General features: G+C 42.2%; 1 protein-coding gene and 1 long non-coding RNA gene across 2 annotated transcripts in view; one reads left to right on the top strand and one right to left on the bottom strand.

Moving 5' to 3' along the window:
- The first annotated feature begins 720 nt into the window (after nt 1-720).
- Nucleotides 721-10144, top strand: csrnp2 (cysteine-serine-rich nuclear protein 2). The gene is made up of 5 exons (XM_034086417.2): nt 721-797; nt 4771-4937; nt 5480-5742; nt 5947-6243; nt 6910-10144. Exons 2-5 carry the CDS (start codon nt 4784-4786, stop codon nt 7609-7611), a joined length of 1416 nt encoding a protein of 471 aa, XP_033942308.1. The 5' UTR covers nt 721-797; nt 4771-4783; the 3' UTR covers nt 7612-10144.
- Nucleotides 10145-15202: 5058 nt separating this feature from the next.
- The window catches only part of LOC139434166 (uncharacterized), a 24632-nt gene continuing 18609 nt past the window's right edge, over nt 15203-21225 (bottom strand). The window contains exons 2-3 of the long non-coding RNA XR_011643581.1: nt 17165-17410; nt 15203-16099 (exon numbers count right to left, since the gene is read on the bottom strand). This is a non-coding gene — a long non-coding RNA (uncharacterized lncRNA). The remainder of the gene's footprint in view (nt 16100-17164; nt 17411-21225) is intronic.

Below are 21225 nucleotides of genomic sequence, written 5' to 3'. Positions count from 1 at the left end.
GCTCGGCTCACCTGCAGTAACGTTGCAATGGAAACTGTGTTTTTAAACAGACTAATAATAATGTTAAAAACAGTAACTCAGATTTAGTTGGGTTTTTAATAATATCGTTTATGTCACCATGCTGTCTCAATCTAAACGTTTCTTTTTTGCACAACGTGAACAAAGAAGAAAGGAAGGAGAGAGAAACTACATTTCCCAGCATGCTCCGGCGCAAGGCATGCCGGTGACGTCACAGTAAGTATATATACGTCTACAGGGAAGAATTTCTTCCTCCATTGTTACATAGAGACGGGGAGCCGGGGCGGAACAGGAGGACCTGAAGGCGTCTTCTTTTCTTCTTCTTCTTCTCGTCTCTACATCTGCACTATTTTTCACACCAAAGAAACAGAAATGATTTAAAAGAAAGCTGCCACAATCTGCCAAGGAGACAGAAGTAAGCTCCGCCCGAAGCCGCCCCGGTGAGGAGGACTAACGAACCCCTAGTGGATTTCTTTCTTACATTAGACACATAACGATTACTATTATATCCTCCTGCTGCTCAGACAATGTTCCTGAACGCACCTCAGCTGTTTTTATGACGCTGTCCTGCAAACAGCTGCAGCATTTCAATGCAGAGTGACACAGATCTCTGGAGCTGTGCAGAACAATGAGCATGGAGCACAAGTAGCCTCATATACAGTCAGACACACACATATTAAAATACACATTACAGGCTGCAGAAAGCTTCTCTCAGGGCGGAGGGAGGTGGATGTTCTGCTGGAGAAACATTGGAACAAGGGTCCCTGCTTCTGCCCCAGGTAAGAGAGTGTAGTGTTTCATTAACCGGTATCTCATTGTGTGTGTGCGTGTGTCTCCATGTGTGTGTTACGGCTGTCACACTGATACTATCCTCCCCCAACAGGCAGATCCTGCATACATTGCACACAGTTTAACAAATAACCCCTCCTCTGTGTCCCTGAAGGTAAATACATGAAGTCACGTTAGTGTGTGACACCCAGCTGCTAACAGGAAGTCTGATTTTATTCACAGGAGCAGAATTTCTCTTCCCTATTTCTGTGAGTCCCCTGGTGGCTCACATCCATCATGTTATAAGCACACTAACATCTGTATTACACATGTGCAGCCTCTCCAGGTGTGTTTAATAGGTTACGTAGGAAGATAATCCACATTACAACTGATTTGGAGCGGCCCATGTGATGAATATCGTGTTAATTAATCATTTGGTGTGGGACATGTCCATCCCAGCGCCTAAAGGTCCAAGGTGATGGCCTTGAATGTCCAAAGATATACATTTCTCTCCAGATTTGAGAGGTTGAGAACAGCGTCATAGATGCATTACAAATGACTTGAAGCGGGGTACATACATGGAAAATCCACATTTCAGGGATTTTGCACAGTTCAGCTAACAATTATTCACTTAATTAATCATTTGGTGTAATACATGTTCACCCCAGCTCCTCAAAGTCCCAGGTGATGCATTACATGTTGTAGAATGTGCAAACATAATCACTTTAATATGATGTCAAACAGGGAAAAGAGACAGTTCACATTTAAGGAGCTTAAAACTGCACTTTTTGATTTGGTGCGGTCCATGTTACGATTACTTACCTAATTAATGATTTGGTGTACTAAGTGTCCATCCAGCTCGTAAAAGTGTCCTCAAATGTCTAAGGATAATGACTTTAATATGATATAAAAGAGAAAAGCAGCAAATCTCCAGATTCAAGAGGCTGGAAACCGCATTTTCTGACATGAATGAACGAAGAACGATCCAAACTAGGTTGTAAAATCCACCTTAAAAGGGAATATGTGTGTGTGTGCAGTCCATCTAATGAATATATGATTAATTAAGCATTGGTGTAGTACATGTCCATCCTAGCTCCTAAAATGTCCAAAGATGCGCGCACTATGATATTAAACACAGAGAAAGCACCAATTCTTCATATCCGAGAGGCTAATAACCGCCTTTTCCCACATTTATGAATGAAAAATGACTTAAATTAGGTTATAGAGATGAATTCAAACAGAAGCTGTGTGCTACTTTCAGTGATTCTGCACCGTCCAACTAAGGATTACTTTCTAAATGACTAATTTAGTTCATCCCAGTTTGGGAAAGGCCATATTCACTGTATCATGCAGAGAAACAAACATCTTAAAACTGCATTTTCTGACATTAATGCGTGGACAAAATACTTGGCTATTATGAATGTATTGCCTAATTGTCACATCTCTACTTCATACTATCCTGCTTTAACTCTAACGCCTTAACTGAACATCAGTAAGTCTCGTTAGCCTGTGTTGCATCCGGTTAAAACCTCATTGCAAAGAGGGGACATCCAATCTGAATGAATGTGCCGCTTCTAACTCTCATCACAAACAGATACCGGCAACATCTCACTGCACATTCGTTCAATACTTCCACTCTCCTGGCTCATCATTTAACGTTCAACCTGAGACAAAAAGAAAACCCCCTTTACGTGTCTGCAGCAGTGGTTTATTACTCACTCCAGGATCTTTCCTCGTGACATATCTTTAGCTCCAGTTACACTGTACGTTATTATACATACGTGACTTATTATAGGTCATATTTAAGGCTAGATCTTCCCTTAGATCCGTTAAAATATCTCGTATACAGGTGAAGCTGCAGTGTCTGTCAGCAGCATGTGACGCGTTAACCCAGTTCAAATGGGCACCATGAGTCAAATAATAATTACCTTTTGAAAAAGTCACTCATTCGTCTGCAGAACATACATTGGGAGCTTTAAGCATGAACACATTTCATGCAACTAGAGAACACTGAAGATATGGAAAAGTTAGAAAACATACAGCGTTATTTGCTCTTCACGACAGAGAGATTGCATAGTATTTAAGATACTATTGAAGTACGTTCAGAAACAGTCATTAAAAGCCAAAAATATCAAATGAAAAAAACCTTAGACGGCTATAAAATACTGTGTGTGTGTGTGTGTGTGTGTGGACTAGCATTACTATCCTTGTGGGGACCTAAATCTGTTTACATAGTCACGTGTGGGGACTCGCCTCCCTTATGGGGACACATTGGAGGTCCCCATAAGGGGAATCATTAATGTAAGGTTAGGATAAGTCTCCAGGAAGTGTGTGTGTGTGTGTGTGTGTGTGTGTGTGTGTGTGTGTGTGTGTGTGTGTGTGTGTGTGTGTGTGTGTGTGTGTGTGTGTGTGTGTGTGTGTGTGTGTGTGTGTGTGTGTGTGTGTGTGTGTGTGTGTGTGTGTGTGTGTGTGTGTGTGTGTGTGTGTGTGTGTTGCTCGATTATGGCAAAAATCATAATCTCGATTATTTGGGTCAATGATTTATATCACGATTATTAAAAAGATTATCCATTGACTTTGAAAACATCCATTTATTGAAAAACAGTGTAACAGTTGATCACCCTGAACTTTAAGTATAATTCAACTGGAAGAAAAAAAAAATCGTTTTATTTCGATTATGTTGTTTTCATAATCGAAATAAAAATCGTAATTGCGATTAAATGACGATTAATTGAGCAGCCCCAGTGTGTGTGACATATAACTGCTTAATAAACTCTGTGAAATCCTGCAGTATCGTAATTATTAATGGTCTCAAACTCAGCTGAATCAGGAGAGACTTGTTTTGATGTAACAATATATATATTTATTGCCAAGAATGCACAGATGAATGTACTGGTGTTTGGCGATTAGACCCCCGGCTGCTGAGATGGAAATATGTGAATGACAGGATATAGAGACGGCCTTCCTGGTTGAACTTGAAATGAGCTTCATATAAATCAGATGATTCCCACTTTGTTCCAATCACTCTGTATCTGTGCATGCATGTAACCATTATCAGTGTGAAGCGGGAAATATTTATTTAACTGTATGTTCATTTAGCACAAAAGCTCCTAATTAAATTCCTAATGCATCAAGTATTTAATAAACATAAAAAGAGGCTTTAGCATTTGCTTATTACATAAAAACAATTTATTAATATAATTAACAGGAAGCATTCTATATTCAAAAATCGTTATCTAGATATTAAATTACTTAATTAGTTATTGACTGTGGGGAAGGGCCCCTGGAGCAGGATCTCGCCCGTGAGACCCACCTCGCCCGTGAGGCCCACCTCGCCCGTGAGACCCTTCTGCCCTATTAACTTCTTCTTTTTTTTTACTAATCGTTCAATATATAAAAAAAATGTGTCTATTACAATATTTGCAGGGGTTCAGTCGTTTTTATAATGACACAGTTGTCAAGTGTTATTAAGACATTATAAATATAGCCTAAAATATGTGATGTAATGACCTTGGGTGACCTCTCCCTGCTGCTTCAGACGATCCTCTCTCAAATACAGACGGAGGAAAGAAAGATCATTTCCTCCGGCCGGGAGCTTTAATCGAGCTCGTCTAGTTGCCATGGAGACGTTTCCACACTCCATGATTTCAAAGGGAGCGGGGGGGGGGGAGAAAGTGAGGGAGCTCGATTCAAATGAAAGAGAAACAACGTCACCCTCTTCGTCCTGTGATCAGACCGGAGACGTTATACAGCAGTGTTTTGGGTTTCATCATTCAAATCTGCACTTTTAGCTCCCTCTGTTGTGATTGGTCAACAGCTAAGAGATGTCCCGCCCCCTTAGCCTATCACGTACAATGTGTTGGAGCGCTAGTTGAAGCGGGAGTGTTTCCATAGTGATGTCACAATGTTCCTGAAGTAAACAAAGGAGTCCAATTTTATAAATATTGTGTAAACCCTCCTCCTCCTCCTCCTCCTCCTCCTCAGTCAGAGAGTCTCCATGGAGTCTCCATCTTCTCTGAAGCGTAGATATGAGGAAGTCGACGCCGGCTCTCCCTTCTCGACGCCCAAAGACTCGGATGAAGACGTGTCGAGCAGCGACAGCGCCGACAGCTGCGACAGTCTGAACCCCCCCTGCAGCGCCCCGTTCACCCGTAAGGAGGAACCAGACCTAACAAGAAACACACTTAACAAGAAACACACTTAAACACATACTGAGAACACACTTAAACACATACTGAGAACACACTTAAATATATTTTAAAACACTTAAAACATGCTTAAGAACACACTTAAACATGTTTGAAAACAGGCTTAACTACACACTTAAAACATGCTTAACTACACAATTAAATATATTTAAAAACACTTAAAACATGCTTTAAAAACACACTTAAACATGCTTTAAAAAAGACTTAAAACATGATTAAACACACTTAAACATGTTTGAAAACATGCTTAACTACACACTTAAAACATGCTTAAAAACACACTTAAAACATGCTTAAGAACACACTTAAACATGTTTGAAAACACTTAAAACACACTGAAATTGCAACTGTCATCTGACCCAATTTCTCCCCTCTCTCTCCCTCTCTCTCTTCCTCTCTCCTCCCCTCTCTCCCTCTCTCTCTTCCTCTCTCCTCCCCTCTCTCCCTCTCTCTCTTCCTCTCTCCTCCCCTCTCTCCCCTCTCAGCGGCCTCCATCCTCCGTCCGCAGCGCGTCTCGGCGGGGGGGAAGCGGGTGAGGTTCGACGCGGTGACGGTGTATTACTTCCCGCGGCGGCAGGGCTTCACCAGCGTCCCCAGCCAGGGGGGCAGCTCTCTGGGCATGGCCAGGCACCACTCCTCCATCAGGAGCTTCACCCTGGGGGAGTTCTCCAGAGAGAGAGAGAGCAAACACCGCCTCACCCTGCAGCAGCACCTCCGCCTCGAGAAGCTGCAGCAGCGCAAGATGAAGGTGTGTGGCGGGCGCCTAGAACACTTTAAACACACTGAAAACCCTTTCCTCTTCCTCCTCCTCCTCCTCCTCCTCTTCCTCTCCCTCTCCCTCTAAATGACCTGAAATGAAGTGACAGAGCTGTTCAGTAGAAGCTGTTTCTGACGCCTCAGGATAATCCTCCTGCTCTGCAGCTTTAAATATCTCCCCCTTCCCTTCCTGCAGCTGACGAGGAACGGCACGGTGCAGTGCGCTCAGGCCGACCTCCTGACGCTGGAGGACGTGTCGGACGAGGACCTGGACGTGGACGGCGTGGAGGTGGACGACTGCTTCTTCCTGCAGCCGCTGCCCACCAAGCGGCGCCGCGCCCTGCTGAGAGCGTCCGGCGTCGCTCGCATCGACGCCCGAGAGAAGGCCGAGCTGAGGAACATCCGCCTCTCCAGGGAGGAGTGCGGCTGCGACTGCCGGCTGTACTGCGACCCGAAACACTGCGGCTGCAGCCAGGCCGGCATCAAGTGCCAGGTGAGAGGAACACACTTAAAGCATGCTTAAAACACACTTAAAGCATGCTTACAAACAGATGAGAGAGTGTGCAGGTGAGAGAGAGAGTGATGGTGTGAGAGGGTTATGGTATGTGTGTGTTAGGGCTGTGTAATTAATCGTATTTTAATCTCGATTACGATTTTGGCTTGCAACGATTTCGAAAACAACGTAATCGAAATAAAACGATTATTTTTGCTGCGTTCCCTTTCGCAATGAGGCCGCTTTCTGTACTGTTGGACGGGGCGGAGCGGGACGTGTCGCACAGTGGGAGGGCTGAGAAGCAAAACTTGGTTCCGAGTAAAAGGAAAAATAACAATTGTTAAAAGATACTGTTCAAATTATTATTATTTTTTTTTTTAAGTTCAATAGGTGGATGTTTTCAAAGTCAATGAATAATCATATTTAATAATCGTGATATCAATATTGAACAAAGATAATCGTGATTATGATTTTGTGTGTGTGTGTGTGTGTGTGTGTGTGTGTGTGTGTGTGTGTGCAGGAGAGAGAGAGAGAGAGAGAGAGAGAGTATTATAACTCAGCTTTAGTGCGTCCTCTCTTATTGTAAACGGTTTTGCACTAATGTACATTTAGAAACTAAAGTTGACTGACTTTGATGAACTCTTCCTCTCCGTGTGTCCTCGTCAGGTCGACCGCATGGCGTTCCCGTGCGGCTGCTCTCGGGACGGATGTGGGAACGCCGCGGGACGCATCGAGTTCAACCCTCTGAGGGTCCGGACCCACTACCTGCACACCGTCATGAAGCTGGACCTGGAGAAGAGGAGGCTGCAGTACAACGAGTCCTCCCCCTCTTCCTCCCTCACTCTCTCCCCCTCGGAGCGGGAGGAGAACGAGGAGCCGCTGGAGGAACAGGATCTCCTGGAGGAACGGGATTTCCTGGAGGAACGGGATCTCCTGCAGGAACGGGATCTCCTGGAGCGGGAAAACGAGACGGCGGTTCTTCACCTGCAGAGCGCAGAAGAGCAGGAGAGGAGGGAGAGGGAGGGGGAGGAGCTGGAGGGGGGCCTCACTGGCGAGGTGGGCCTCACGGGCGAAGAGGGCCTCACGGGCGAGGTCCTCCTCCAGGGGCCCTTCCCCACAGGGACCACTGTGCTCTGTATCACTGACAACCAGGAGGAAAGCCCCTCGCAGCTCCTCAAAGACTCCCCCTCCTCCTCCCTGCTCTACTACCAGCTCAGCCCCATCGAGGCGGGGGCCTTTGAGCCCGGGGGGGAGGAGGGGGGGGAGAAAGAGAGGGGCTGCAGGATGAGTGTAGGGAAGATGCAGCACCTCCCTGAGGGGGCGCAGTGCATGGAGGGGGGAGTAAACCCTCTCCCGCCTGAAGTTTAGCTGCACCTCCTCCGCAGATGTTTTGCACAAAAGCGATGAAAAAAAAATATTTACACGTTTATTATCATCGAGTTATTACAGGAGGCAATAGAGAGGCGCAGGAGTGAGTTCTCAACCCGGACATGAGTCAGCACTTCCTGTTCCCTGGTCTGAAGGTAGGTCAATGGTTTTCAACGGTGTGTTTTTGGTTGTTTAAATGACCTTGAATAAGATCTGTGGTTAACACGAGCTGGAGAGATTTTTGTTCTACGACATAAAGTACTTCAGTAAATATCCCACTGGTGAATTCAAAAACAGCGGTTGCTAACAAGGGTCTTACGGCCCGTCCACACAGCAGCTTTTCAAAAATCTTGAACATCTTGGAGCTGGGCGTGTCTGACAGCTTGGGGATTTTTTGCGAGCAACGTGACCAACAACCAATCACATGAATCTCCCACCCCCGACATACAAAGCAAAAAACCCCGGGGATTTTATGCGAGCAATATATATATAAATAAACTCCCCAAACAGGCGAAAACCTACCAGTTTCCCCCACTGTCTCTGCCACCTCCCCCCATGCCCGGTTCCTCCGGTTTGTATCCCGTTAATAGTTCTGGTCGTAAAGAACCGGGTGATTTGCTACCGTAACTTCTCGTAGGAAATTAACTGCGGTCTGGTTCTCCCTGCTTACACGCGGTTTGATTGGCTAGCGCTTCTACTGTCAGATTTGCATACACGTGTTTGATTGGCTGGCGCTTCCAGCTCAGCTTCAAAAGTTGAACATTGCTCAACTTTGGAATCCTGGAAATCATCGCTTCGCTCCCCCACAATGCAGTTCGGCGAAAAGCGAGGCAAAGTGACGTCATCCCCATTCAAAGTCAATGGGCAGAGAAGCGTTGGAAGATTTGTTTAAAGCTGCTGTGTGGACGTACCGTTAATGAGACGACTAGCCGCCTTTAGCTTAGCGGTGGTGACGTGAAGTCATGTGACCGCGCTGAAATAATCCAAAATCACACGGAGAAATCCCATTGGCTTTCTGTGGAGGGAACCAGGGAGATGCTGCCTTCAGGGTCGGACCACAAACATGTGTGTGTGTATGTATGTCGAGGGGGGTGCTAAGAGCACATACAGATCACTCCCCAGGAGTAAAGTGGATGCATTTAAAATGTGTGTAATTCTGTTGGGGGGTGTAAATGCGGCCTTAATGGAAAAACATAGAAACGTGTGTGTTTGAGTGGATGAAAAGCTTGTCGTGTTGATTTCCAGCGTAGAAAACACACTCTGTAAACGCTGGTGTTAGCCTTTAGTTTGGTGGTGTGTAAAGTTATATTATCAACATTTTTATCGTGCGTTACGAAGCGGATGGCCCACTCATATGGAAGTAAATCTGTGCCATCTGATTTTGAATTTATAGCATCGAATTATTATGCATTGAAATGATGGATCTGGATTTAATTGATCAAACTTTAACAGGTCTGAAAACAAATCTATATAAATATTGAAGTTGCTTAAATTTGAAATGGCCAAATTCAGTTGCAAAAATATCATGTATACAATTCAGATTTAAAGGTCACCTATCATGCTATTTTTAGGCAATAGCATCTCAGATATGGGGGTCTGAGCTCATGCGGGACCCGGCAGCTACTGTCTAAACTAAATGCTGCCGTGATGAAACGCCATATCATGGATCATCAAGAATTCTCTCTGAAACAGTCTGGAGCTCAAAGGCTTTCTCTCTTGCCGGTTACACCACAAGGTGAGTTCCTTTTTACTTCCTGCTTCTTCACACACATGCTCTCCAGTACAGGTTAGCTCTGAGTGTTAGCGATGCTAACGTAAACACCGACCATATTACGTCCAAAACAGTCGGGCATTGTTTCTGATAGCAACGTTTCTGATTGGGCCGTGGGTCCACATTTCAGATATTAAGTCATATCGGACGCAAATCTGGATCAGCTCCGCTGTTCCCCGTTTTTAGAGATTTCGGTACGGAGGAAAAGAGAGAGGGGTTTATTTTCTGACGCTGCGTGAGTTCTCTGACACACCGGGGACACATGTTTATGTATAAAAGACATCAAGAAGTGCATTTTGCATGATAGGTCCCCTTTAACATCAAGGAACCCAAGGAAAAGCAATCGATTCTAAATCTAATCTGAATTGTATACATTGTATTTTTATAACCGAATTGAGCCAATCAAATTTGAGTAACTAAAATAGATTCTGAATTTGTAAGCATTGAAAATAGGCCTCAATCAATATCAATAATTATTCAGTGCTATAAATTCAATGGCTTTCTAAGTTCAAAATCAGATGGATGAGATTTCACTTCCAAACACTTTTTCCGTTACGGCTAACCTCGTGCTGTAGTCAAGCCAAATGAAGGCGTCCTCCGCTGAGAAAGACCTAATAATCCTGGAAATACTTGTTTTATTCGTGTACTGTATATGCATTTTGCAAGACCGAGCCGAGGTTGGTGCTTCTTTTTGTTGTGTGTGTGTGTGTGTGTGTGTGTGTGTGTGTGTGTGTGTGTGTGTGTGTGTGTGTGTGTGTGTGTGTGTGTGTGTGTGTGTGTGTGTGTGTGTGTGTGTGTGTGTGTGTGTGTGTGTGTGTGTGTGTGTGTGTGTGTGTGTGTGTGTGTGTGTGTGTGTGTGTGTGTGTGTGTGTGTGTGTGTGTGTGTGTGTGTGTGTGTGTGTGTGTGTGTGTGTGTGTGTGTGTTGAAGGTGGAAGCAGCAGACGGGCCTTAGCTGCTGCTCCTGCTAACACGGAGGATTTATTAACAGAAAGAAGAGAGCTAGTTTACTTAGCGTAGTTAAAACGCCTATGATATTACTTCTTATTCCTTTTGAGTAACGTGTCTTTCGTGCATTAGATAATGTTGGGTTTTGTTTTGGAGTGAAAGGACGTTTCTTATGGAAGTAAATCTCGTCCATCTGACTCTGAGATTTAAAAATTGTGAATTGAATTGAGTCATCTGAATTAACTCATTAAAAAGTCTATATTCAAGTTACTCAAATTTGATTGGCCCAATTCAGTCGCAAAAATACAAGGTATACAATTCAGATTACATCTAGAATCGATTGCTTTTCCTTGGGTTCCTGGATGTTAAATCTGAATTGTATACCTGATATTTATGCAACTGAATTTGGCCAATCAAATTTGAGCATGAAACATTTATACAGAATTTTTTTAACCATGAACTCGTTGAAAATTTGACCCAAAAATTCCGATTTCAATGCATAATTATTCGATGCTATAAATCCAATGGCGTTTTCATTTCACAATCAGATGGAGCAGACTCACTTCCATCGTTTCTTTAATATGATGATATTGAAGAGACATATGAAGAGAAGAGCATTTAAAGAGTTACTAATTTATGAAACAGATTTATAACAACCTGTGTAGTGTGTGTGTGTGTGTACAACTCAGTCTCACGGCATTTCGTGTTGTCGTCACGAAATTAATCTAATCTATTGATTCGTGTTCACCAAAACAATTTCCGCATTTTTTTCGTGTTTTTAAAAGCAATGTATTTCTATTGGTAGTATGTTTCGTGCCTGCACCACGTATTTTTGTCCGGTCGGGTCTTGGAATACCGGAAGCTGTGTGGTTCATAAAAAGCCAAAGCCAAACCCTATCCCTTTTATTTTAAATTGTATAATGTCTGAGTTTTTTTGGCGTCCGCGAGGAAAATAAATGGCTCAGAGCCTCAGAATACTGAAATCTGTATTTTTTGTCATCCTTTTTTCCTTCTAATTTGTTATTATTTGGTGCAGGCACGAAACACACTACCAATAGAAATACATTGCTTCTAAAACCGTTCTGTGCCACATGAAAAAAATGGCGAAATCGTGTTGGTGAACACGAATCAATAGATTAATGTCTTGACTATAACACAAAATGCCGTGAGACTGTGTGTGCATGTAATGTGTATGTTCTGTATTATGAATAGGGGGATATATTAGTGAGGAAACATGTTTTATTCCTGAAAGGTGCTGACGTTACACATTTACAATCCACTGTTTTTCCTCCCATGAGAGACGTGGAGGTGTTTCTCGCCGAATGATGTTAGAGAAGAGAAACGCAATACCTGTTGCACTGCAAATCACTAACGAGTATGTAACCGTAAAACATTTCCTGTTTTTAAATGTCTTTTCTTTTTTTTTCGAAATGTGCCGACGAGCTCTCACACACCTTTTTGTTTTGTTGCCTAAAAGATGACAGCCGAACACAGGAAGAAGAAGTCTGATTATCTGCCTTTTTTATTTGATTTAATTGTCTTAATAAGAGTGGTGCAGGATTGAATCCTGAAACCCGAAAATGTTGAGGTTCCCTCGTCTCAAGGTCAACGTTTTTTCTGATCGAGTTTGTGGTTTAGATGCCTTAAATAAGATCTGTGGTTAACACAAGCTAAAGAGAATTTAACGTATGAGATAAAACAATTAAATACCCCAAAGCCTCTATATGTGTCTTACAAACGTTGGTTGCTAACAAGTGTCCAAATAAAACGTCTTCACACTGACACGATAATGCCATTAGCTTACCGGTTAGCGTTAGCTCTTTACTTCCGGCGGTGTTTTTTTAGTTGTTAGCCCTAAATAAGATCTGTGGTTAACAGAAGTTTAACAGATTTGTGTTCAACGACATAAAATATGTCAGTAAGTAAATACCCCAATGGTGAATTTAAAAACATCGCTTGCAAACAAGGGTCTAAATGAGACGACTAAACGTCATCACGCCCCACATTAGCCGCCTTTAGCTTAGCGGTGGTGACGTGAAGTCATGTGACCGTGCTGTAGTTCCTTTATAGCCCAACATTAGCAACCTTTAGCTTAGCGGTGGTGACGTGAAGTCATGTGACCGTGCTGTAGTTACTTTATAGCCCAACATTAGCCGCCTTTAGCTTAGCGGTGGTGACGTGAAGTCATGTGACCGTGCTGTAGTTCCTTTATAGCCCAACATTAGCCACCTTTAGCTTAGCGGTGGTGACGGGAAGTCATGTGACCGTGCTGTAGTTCCTTTATAGCCCAACCTAACGTTAGCCTCAGAAATCAAAAAGAGAGATTATCCATCAGAACAAAATGTGTAAGTATCATAAACGTTTGCCACAGAGATTATTTTCTGCAATAATCCAAATTCACATGGAGAAATCCCATTGGCTTTCTTCGAGGGAGCCTTTGCTAAACTAACTTCCAGGTCGGCCTACAAACATAACGTCATCACTAAACCTGCTTTAAAAGTGGCACCAAAGCAGTCGTTTCGAACGTAAATAGACGTGGGGCTTTACATTTGTTATGTGTGATTGACTTGCCTTGACATCGTACCTTCTTTCAAAGAGGTTGATGGTTAAAAGCTGCCTGTTGTTAAAGCTTCTGTCCTTTGCTTTTTCCACTAATATACTTTCTGTTTATGAGATTATTCGGCTCACTCTGTGTGTGTGTGTGTGTGTGTGTGTGTGTGTGTGTGTGTGTGTGTGTGTGTGTGTGTGTGTGTGTGTGTGTGGTGTGTGTGTGTGTGTGTGTGTGTGTGTGTGTGTGTGTGTGTGTGTGTGTGTGTGTGTGTGTGTGTGTGTGTGTGTGTGTGTGTGTGTGTGCGGCTGTGTGACTGTGGAGAAAACGTCATCTAAAAGTTGCCTAAAGTGGACAAAAAACGTTTTTTTATACAAATATAAAAACAATAAAACACTCGTTTTAAAAAGAAAAAGTTTGATGTGTTGTTTTGAGTCTTTATTTCACAGGAGTTTAAAAAGGTGTTGATGATGTTGACCGTGTCTAATTTATTCACAAAAGTTTGACTCCATGATGGTGATAATGTATGTTTGTAATTTTACAGTAAAAGAGAAGCTCCAGTCCGGCTCAGTCGGTAGGACTGTGAGCCGTAGGTTCCAGAGTTCCCGTTAGCTGGTCCGGACTATGATCGGTAAAATATGCTGAAGACGGCAAATCTAAATCTCTCTGGTCAAAATGTCCGGTCAAAATAATCTCCCTTTAGCGCAATACCGCATCAGTTGCGCCATTTATGTGACGGACAAGAATAGTCAATTATAATGTCTAACACGTAATGTGGAGAAAGAGATGTCCTGTATGGGTTGATTGTGCGTTGATCTGTTGGTAATGCCTCGGGGTTCCGGTGGGCATGTAAACAAATGCATAAGGCTGCGCTATACTTTACGGCCTCACCCGGTTGCATAGCGACACTTATTGTGTAGGTGGTTTATGATAAGCAGGTAGTCATATCATTAACTACAACTAGCTAGATCTGATCGATATGGACATAAACGCGAGTGAAGTCTAATCTGACGGGAGAGAGAGATCAGCTGCTGCTGACGAGTCGACACGCAGCTCTGCATGATCAGCTGTAGCGGTGAGTGGAACAAAACACACACTTCAGGTTAGAATATCACACGTAGCTATTTTAATTACCTCTCAAACTACAGAAACTAGTTATAGTTATAGATATGTTTTTATTGTCAGGTCACTCATTATTCCGCGAGCTGCATGATACTGACGGGCTGTCAGGAGGGGGAGAGCGCTCCGTTTATTATTCCAGTGTTCTCACTTTTGAATAGTTAATCTACTATAATTAGTTTGTTTAATATCGAATCATATCAATGTGTTTTAAAGCTCAATAAATAACAAAGAAGACCTTTGACCAGCACTTTTCCAATTTTGTCCGGAAGATTTAAACTTTACGGACATTTTAACCGGCAAATAATTATTCTAAGGGAACTCTGGTAGGTCGCCGGTTCAAGTCCCCGAACAGACCTAAATATGGAGTGTGGACTGCTGCTTGGAGAGGTCCCAGTTCACCTCCTGGGCCCTGCCGTGGTGCCCTTGAGCAAGGCACCGGACAACCCCCTTCCCCCCTCACTGCCATTGCTCTCAGGGCGCTGTAGCTGCCCACTGCTCCTAGTACTAGACTCCTTTTTTTTTTAAATTGTCATTACACAGTAGGCCTACTTATTATGTAACGAAATGGTTTCTCTGCATTTGACCCATCCCAGTGTTAGGCGCAGTGGGCTACCATTATGAACGGGGCCCGGGGCGTCCTGGTATTAGGATGGGTTAAAAGCAGAGAACACATTTCTATCTATCAATTAATTTTCACATATTTAGTTGTTTTTGTGTTTTAATTAAATTGGTTAATTGTATATTTTCTTATGTTTATGGATTAGGATCATCAGAATTAGAATCATTTATTTACACCGGGGGACTTTGGGTTAAGTTAAAATAAAAATAGTAAAAACCTATAACCATAAGAAGTTAAAGTGAATGTGGAATAAAAAGGAATTAAAATGTGCAATAAAAAGATGAATAAAATATTAATATAAACAGTAAATAATTAAGTAAAAATGTGCAACAAAATATATATTAAGTAAAAGATTAAATAAAATGCAATATAATATAAAATAAAACAATATATTTAAATAAACATAAGTTACAGTAAAATGTCAAATCAAATAATAAAGGTGTATAAATACAAGTTAAAATAAGAATATGCAATTAAAGAGAAATCAAGAGATTTATTTAAACACAAGAAGTTAATGAAAAAGTCCAAAAAAATATAACAATGGAATCAAAATATTTATAATAAAATAAAAGGAAAATGTGCACATTGTACTACGATTTATATTTAGTATTTATATTGTGTCTAATATCTAAATATGTGAAATAAATGTAATGGAGAAAATGTAGCATGATGTGAAAATAAAAAAGTACAAGTACCTAATTTTTTTTAACTAAAGTACAGTGCTTGAGTAACTGTACTTTGTTACTTTCCACCTCTGGTAATTGCAGTTCTGTCTCTGACCACAGGGGGGCAGCATCACCTCAGATTAGTGGTACTAATTTACCACCTTCCAACACAGACTAAAGGTAAAAACTTGATTTACAATGGCCCTTTCTCATTTCACTAATTCCCCTCCTCGACTCCTATCCTCGAGACTTAGTCCCGCCCACAGGAGATGCGAGCTGAGGAGTCGAGGAGGGGAGCCGAGGAGAGAGGCGGCAGGCGGTTAGAGAAATGAGAACTCCTCTCCTCTGAGCGGTCATTTTAAAGAGACGTCCATTAATGATGACAAGAGGCACAGCAGCCCTCTGTCTGATGGACAGATGTGTTCATGACCACTTATATATTTACTTTGATTCATTCACAGTGTGGTATAATGAGACAATAACAGCCTACATATGCGGACATATATACACATATATTTCTATAAATATATATAATTTCAGATTCAAACAAGTATGAGAGCACTCTCATAATAACGTAACACAATCAGAGACTGGATATATCCATGTGCATTTAGAGAAATTAGATGTCCTTCAACATGATGCACTGAAAACCATTTCCGAGTCACGGCCGGAGGACCGAGGATTTGAGGAGTCGAGGAGTCGAGGAGGGGAAGTGAGTGAAATGAGAAGGGCCAAGGTGTGCTCCAAAGATGCAGCTCCCTGTCACATGAAGGTTATTCACTGCAGAAATCTGAGGCTGGACGTCACAGACAGAATCCTAGGGAAACAATGGAGACATTATGTTAGTAATAACTCACTTTTAGAGTTTTCTTTTACCCATATGACGCATGCTTTAACCCAGTGTTCCACTCGTGTGCCCTTTGATTTATCATAATTGTATGCCATTGTTTCTCGGTCATTGTGGGTGTTAGTGGTCATTCAACATCACTTTGGGTTGTTTTATTGTCTCTTTTTAATAGTGTGTGTGTGTGTGTGTGTGTGTGTGTGTGTGTGTGTGTGTGTGTGTGTGTGTGTGTGTGTGTGTGTGTGTGTGTGGTGTGTGTGTGTGTGTGTGTGTGTGTGTGTGTGTGTGTGTGTGTGTGTGTGTGTGGTGTGTGGCCTAGCATTACGAAAGTTGTGGGGACCTAAATCTGTTTACATAGTCACGTGTGGGGACTCACCTCCCTTATGGAGACAAAATGGAGGTCCCCATAAGGGGAGTCATTAATTTTAGGGTGAAGACTTGGTTAGGATTAGGGTTAGGATAAGTCTCCAGGAAATGCATGTAAGTCAATGTAATGTCCCCTGAAGTGATGTGTGTGTGTGTGTTTGTGTGTGCGTGTGTACATTTTGTAAGACAGGTTGGGTCCTCCCATTTGACATCTTTGCCCTCCACAAAATAATGTCATTATATCGTGTGATGTAGATTATTTGTGATTAGCCCACATTTAAACCAATTGCTAACAAATCGTGTGTGTGTGTGTGTGTGTGTGTGTGTGTGTGTGTGTGTGTGTGTGTGTGTGTGTTACACTCTGCTGTTCTGTAGCCTGCCTTTAGTGTGTTAATCTAAAACTGGACACCAGAAAATAGCTTGAAACCACTAGTTTGAACTCCTTAAAGCTACCACTACTGACACGGCACATCGAGCTTTATTGGCATCAAGCGATGAGTCTTTCCATATTAATGAAATATTCCGCTTCTCAGCATGTGGTGTCACTCTGAGTTGTGTTAGTCCCATGCAATGTTGTTGTTGTTTTTCAGTGTGAAGGTGTGCCTTTAACCAGTGTTGTTTACCATGCTTACAGTATGCCACCTTCCTCACAAACAACAACTTCTTACTCACAGGTACTCACTGAACCTCTTTAAGTGCTTCTTCACGTCAAGACCTTTGATTGATTCTCCGTGTGCCCGAGTGTCACCCACACCAACAAACATGCAGACGCACATCATCGCAGGAACAATGGTGGCAGAAGCCACGAGCCGAGCCTCATCTGTTTAACCTTTCCTGCTCAGGCTCTATTGTTTCACCTCTCAGATGTCCGGAAGCGCCCAGCGGGGCCCGATTAGCTTCAGGAGCCCGTCAATGCGCCTGTGGAAATATTTTCAGTGGACATTATAAAAACATCATAATCAGGAGGAGAGAATGTTCAGGGCGTGTTGACAGATTTCTGCAGCCTTATCTGGACTTTCCCCCCGATGCTGTGACTGAACACTGAGGCAAGAGTACACACATCCTGTACTCAAGCAGAAGTACAGATACTCGTGTTTACAAATACTCTGGTGAAAGTAGAAGTACTGACTAAACTTCTTTACTCAAGTGAAAGTAAAGAGGCTTTGAAGTGTACTTCAGTAAAAAGTACCCATAACTAGCAGCTGCTTTAAAGAGTACCTGACCTCCCTTTATATCAATAGAACAATAATGTCATTGTTAGCTAATGAATGTTTCCATGCTGAACAACGGCAACAAGACAACGTTTCCATTGGACCAGGAAGTGATGGATACACGGATCGTGTTCCAATCAATAGGCACGCAGTGACTCTAAAGAATAATGATCACGCACCAAACACACATTCAGACTAAAGGAACCAGCTGTTTGGGAAATGTAAGAAGTAGAAAGTACAGGTATTTGAGTTCAACATGAGAGAAGTAGAAAGTACAGGTATTTGAGTTCAACATGAGAGAAGTAGAAAGTACAGGTATTTGAGTTCAACATGTAAGAAGTAGAAAGTACAGGTACTTGAGTTCAACATGTAAGAAGTAGAAAGTACAGGTATTTGAGTTCAACATGTAAGAAGTAGAAAGTACAGGTATTTGAGTTCAAAAAGTGCTGCTCCAGCGGCTGGAAATAACTCCTCTCTGTGGCATCGTTACCGTACCGAAACCAATCCCTGTTAAATGGCACTATTCATAAAAACTGTCTCCTGGGCCCAGGAGTTCAAAGAAATCCCATTGTTTGTGATCCAGGATCAGACAAGTCGGCCAAATTTTGTCCCTGGAGTTCAAAGCAATTCAGGATAGGATCAGTCTGATCCAGATTACGACTTTTCAAGATGACTAGATCCTGAATATCAGTGCTTTAATCCTACCGAGCGCCATCTAGTGGATATGAAAAATACTACAAGGAAGACAAGAGACCACATTGCAGAGACTTCTATAATGTCTAATTATTAGTGCTGTCAAAATTATCGCGTTAACGGCGGTAATTAATTTTTTTAATTAATTGCGTTAAAATATTTAACGCATTTAACGCATGTGCAGAATGGCCCGCCCCATAGAGTAGCATGAAGCTGCAGCGTCGGAGACAGCAGTTAGAGGACCGCACTTGTAGAACCGCACACACAGGTCTCGCGTCACAGCGGCACGTGACGGAGCACGTTCACATGAATGTGAACGTCAACGCAGAGAATGTGAGTAATGTGAAGTGCTTTTACAGTTTTATTTGTTTAACATTAATAACAATTCCGGTGTCTTGAAATGAAGTGTGATTAGCTAACATTAACTATGATAGTGTTAAGGCAATACAAACAAACACCCGTTTGCTTATGATAGCTTCTAACCGTATTAAAGTCTCTAAAAACAACTATTCGTTAGCTATAGCTTTCGGCAAACTCTACTTTAAAGAGTCCTCTCCTGCTGATGTTCAGGTGTATATCAGTATGTCGTGTCTATACTTTAAAGAGTCCTCTCCTGCTGATGTTCAGGTGTATGTCAGTATGTAGTGTCTATACTTTAAAGAGTCCTCTCCTGCTGATGTTCAGGTGTATATCAGTATGTAGTGTCTCTACTTTAAAGAGTCCTCTCCAGCTGATGTTCAGGTGTATATCAGTATGTAGTGTCTCTACTTTAAAGAGTCCTCTCCTGCTGATGTTCAGGTGTATGTCAGTATGTAGTGTCTATACTTTAAAGAGTCCTCTCCTGCTGATGTTCAGGTGTATATCAGTATGTAGTGTCTCTACTTTAAAGAGTTCTCTCCTGCTGATGTTCAGGTGTATGTCAGTATGTAGTGTCTATACTTTAAAGAGTCCTCTCCTGCTGATGTTCAGGTGTATATCAGTATGTAGTGTCTCTACTTTAAAGAGTCCTCTCCTGCTGATGTTCAGGTGTATATCAGTATGTAGTGTCTCTACTTTAAAGAGTCCTCTCCTGCTGATGTTCAAGTGTACATCAGTATGTAGTGTCTCTACTTTAAAGAGTCCTCTCCTGCTGATGTTCAGGTGTATATCAGTATGTCGTGCCTCTACTTTAAAGAGTCCTCTCCTGCTGATGTTCAGGTGTATATCAGTATGTAGTGTCTCTACTTTAAAGAGTCCTCTCCTGCTGATGTTCAGATGTATGTCAGTATGTAGTGTCTCTACTTTAAAGAGTCCTCTCCTGCTGATGTTCAGGTGTATGTCAGTATGTAGTGTCTATACTTTAAAGAGTCCTCTCCTGCTGATGTTCAGGTGTATATCAGTATGTAGTGTCTCTACTTTAAAGAGTTCTCTCCTGCTGATGTTCAGGTGTATGTCAGTATGTAGTGTCTATACTTTAAAGAGTCCTCTCCTGCTGATGTTCAGGTGTATATCAGTATGTAGTGTCTCTACTTTAAAGAGTCCTCTCCTGCTGATGTTCAGGTGTATATCAGTATGTAGTGTCTCTACTTTAAAGAGTCCTCTCCTGCTGATGTTCAGGTGTACATCAGTATGTAGTGTCTCTACTTTAAAGAGTCCTCTCCTGCTGATGTTCAGGTGTATATCAGTATGTCGTGTCTCTACGTTAAAGAGTCCTCTCCTGCTGATGTTCAGGTGTATATCAGTATGTAGTGGCTCTACTTTAAAGAGTCCTCTCCTGCTGATGTTCAGATGTATATCAGTATGTAGTGTCTCTACTTTAAAGAGTCCTCTCCTGCTGATGTTCAGGTGTATATCAGTATGTAGTGTCTCTACTTTAAAGAGTCCTCTCCTGCTGATGTTCAGGTGTATATCAGTATGTCGTGTCTCTACTTTAAAGAGTCCTCTCCTGCTGATGTTCAGGTGTATGTCAGTATGTAGTGTCTATACTTTAAAGAGTCCTCTCCTGCTGATGTTCAGGTGTATATCAGTATGTAGTGTCTCTACTTTAAAGAGTTCTCTCCTGCTGATGTTCAGGTGTATGTCAGTATGTAGTGTCTATACTTTAAAGAGTCCTCTCCTGCTGATGTTCAGGTGTATATCAGTATGTAGTGTCTCTACTTTAAAGAGTCCTCTCCTGCTGATGTTCAGGTGTATATCAGTATGTAGTGTCTCTACTTTAAAGAGTCCTCTCCTGCTGATGTTCAGGTGTACATCAGTATGTAGTGTCTCTACTTTAAAGAGTCCTCTCCTGCTGATGTTCAGGTGTATATCAGTATGTAGTGTCTCTACTTTAAAGAGTCCTCTCCTGCTGATGTTCAGGTGTATATCAGTATGTAGTGTCTCTACTTTAAAGAGTCCTCTCCTGCTGATGTATATCAGTATGTAGTGGCTCTACTTTAAAGAGTCCTCTCCTGCTGATGTTCAGGTGTATATCAGTATGTAGTGTCTCTACTTTAAAGAGTCCTCTCCTGCTGATGTTCAGGTGTATGTCAGTATGTAGTGTCTATACTTTAAAGAGTCCTCTCCTGCTGATGTTCAGGTGTATATCAGTATGTAGTGTCTCTACTTTAAAGAGTCCTCTCCTGCTGATGTTCAGGTGTATATCAGTATGTAGTGTCTCTACTTTAAAGAGTCCTCTCCTGCTGATGTTCAGGTGTACATCAGTATGTAGTGTCTCTACTTTAAAGAGTCCTCTCCTGCTGATGTTCAGGTGTATATCAGTATGTAGTGTCTCTACTTTAAAGAGTCCTCTCCTGCTGATGTTCAGGTGTACATCAGTATGTAGTGGCTCTACTTTAAAGAGTCCTCTCC

Source organism: Pseudochaenichthys georgianus, chromosome 7 (assembly GCF_902827115.2).
Source record: "Pseudochaenichthys georgianus chromosome 7, fPseGeo1.2, whole genome shotgun sequence".
Lineage (NCBI taxonomy): Eukaryota > Metazoa > Chordata > Actinopteri > Perciformes > Channichthyidae > Pseudochaenichthys > Pseudochaenichthys georgianus.
The sequence above is the reverse complement of the archived record's forward strand: the minus strand, read 5'-3'. Positions and strand labels throughout refer to the sequence as shown.

What these genes read in the sequence shown, in the direction of transcription:
- csrnp2 (XM_034086417.2), top strand. Translation starts at nt 4,784, where the DNA reads ATGGAGTCTCCATCTTCTCTGAAGCGTAGATATGAGGAAGTCGACGCC. An exon ending in TGCAGCAGCGCAAGATGAAG is followed by an intron (nt 5,743 to 5,946) that starts GTGTGTGGCGGG and finishes CCCTTCCTGCAG; the next exon opens with CTGACGAGGAACGGCACGGT. An exon ending in AGGCCGGCATCAAGTGCCAG is followed by an intron (nt 6,244 to 6,909) that starts GTGAGAGGAACA and finishes TGTCCTCGTCAG; the next exon opens with GTCGACCGCATGGCGTTCCC.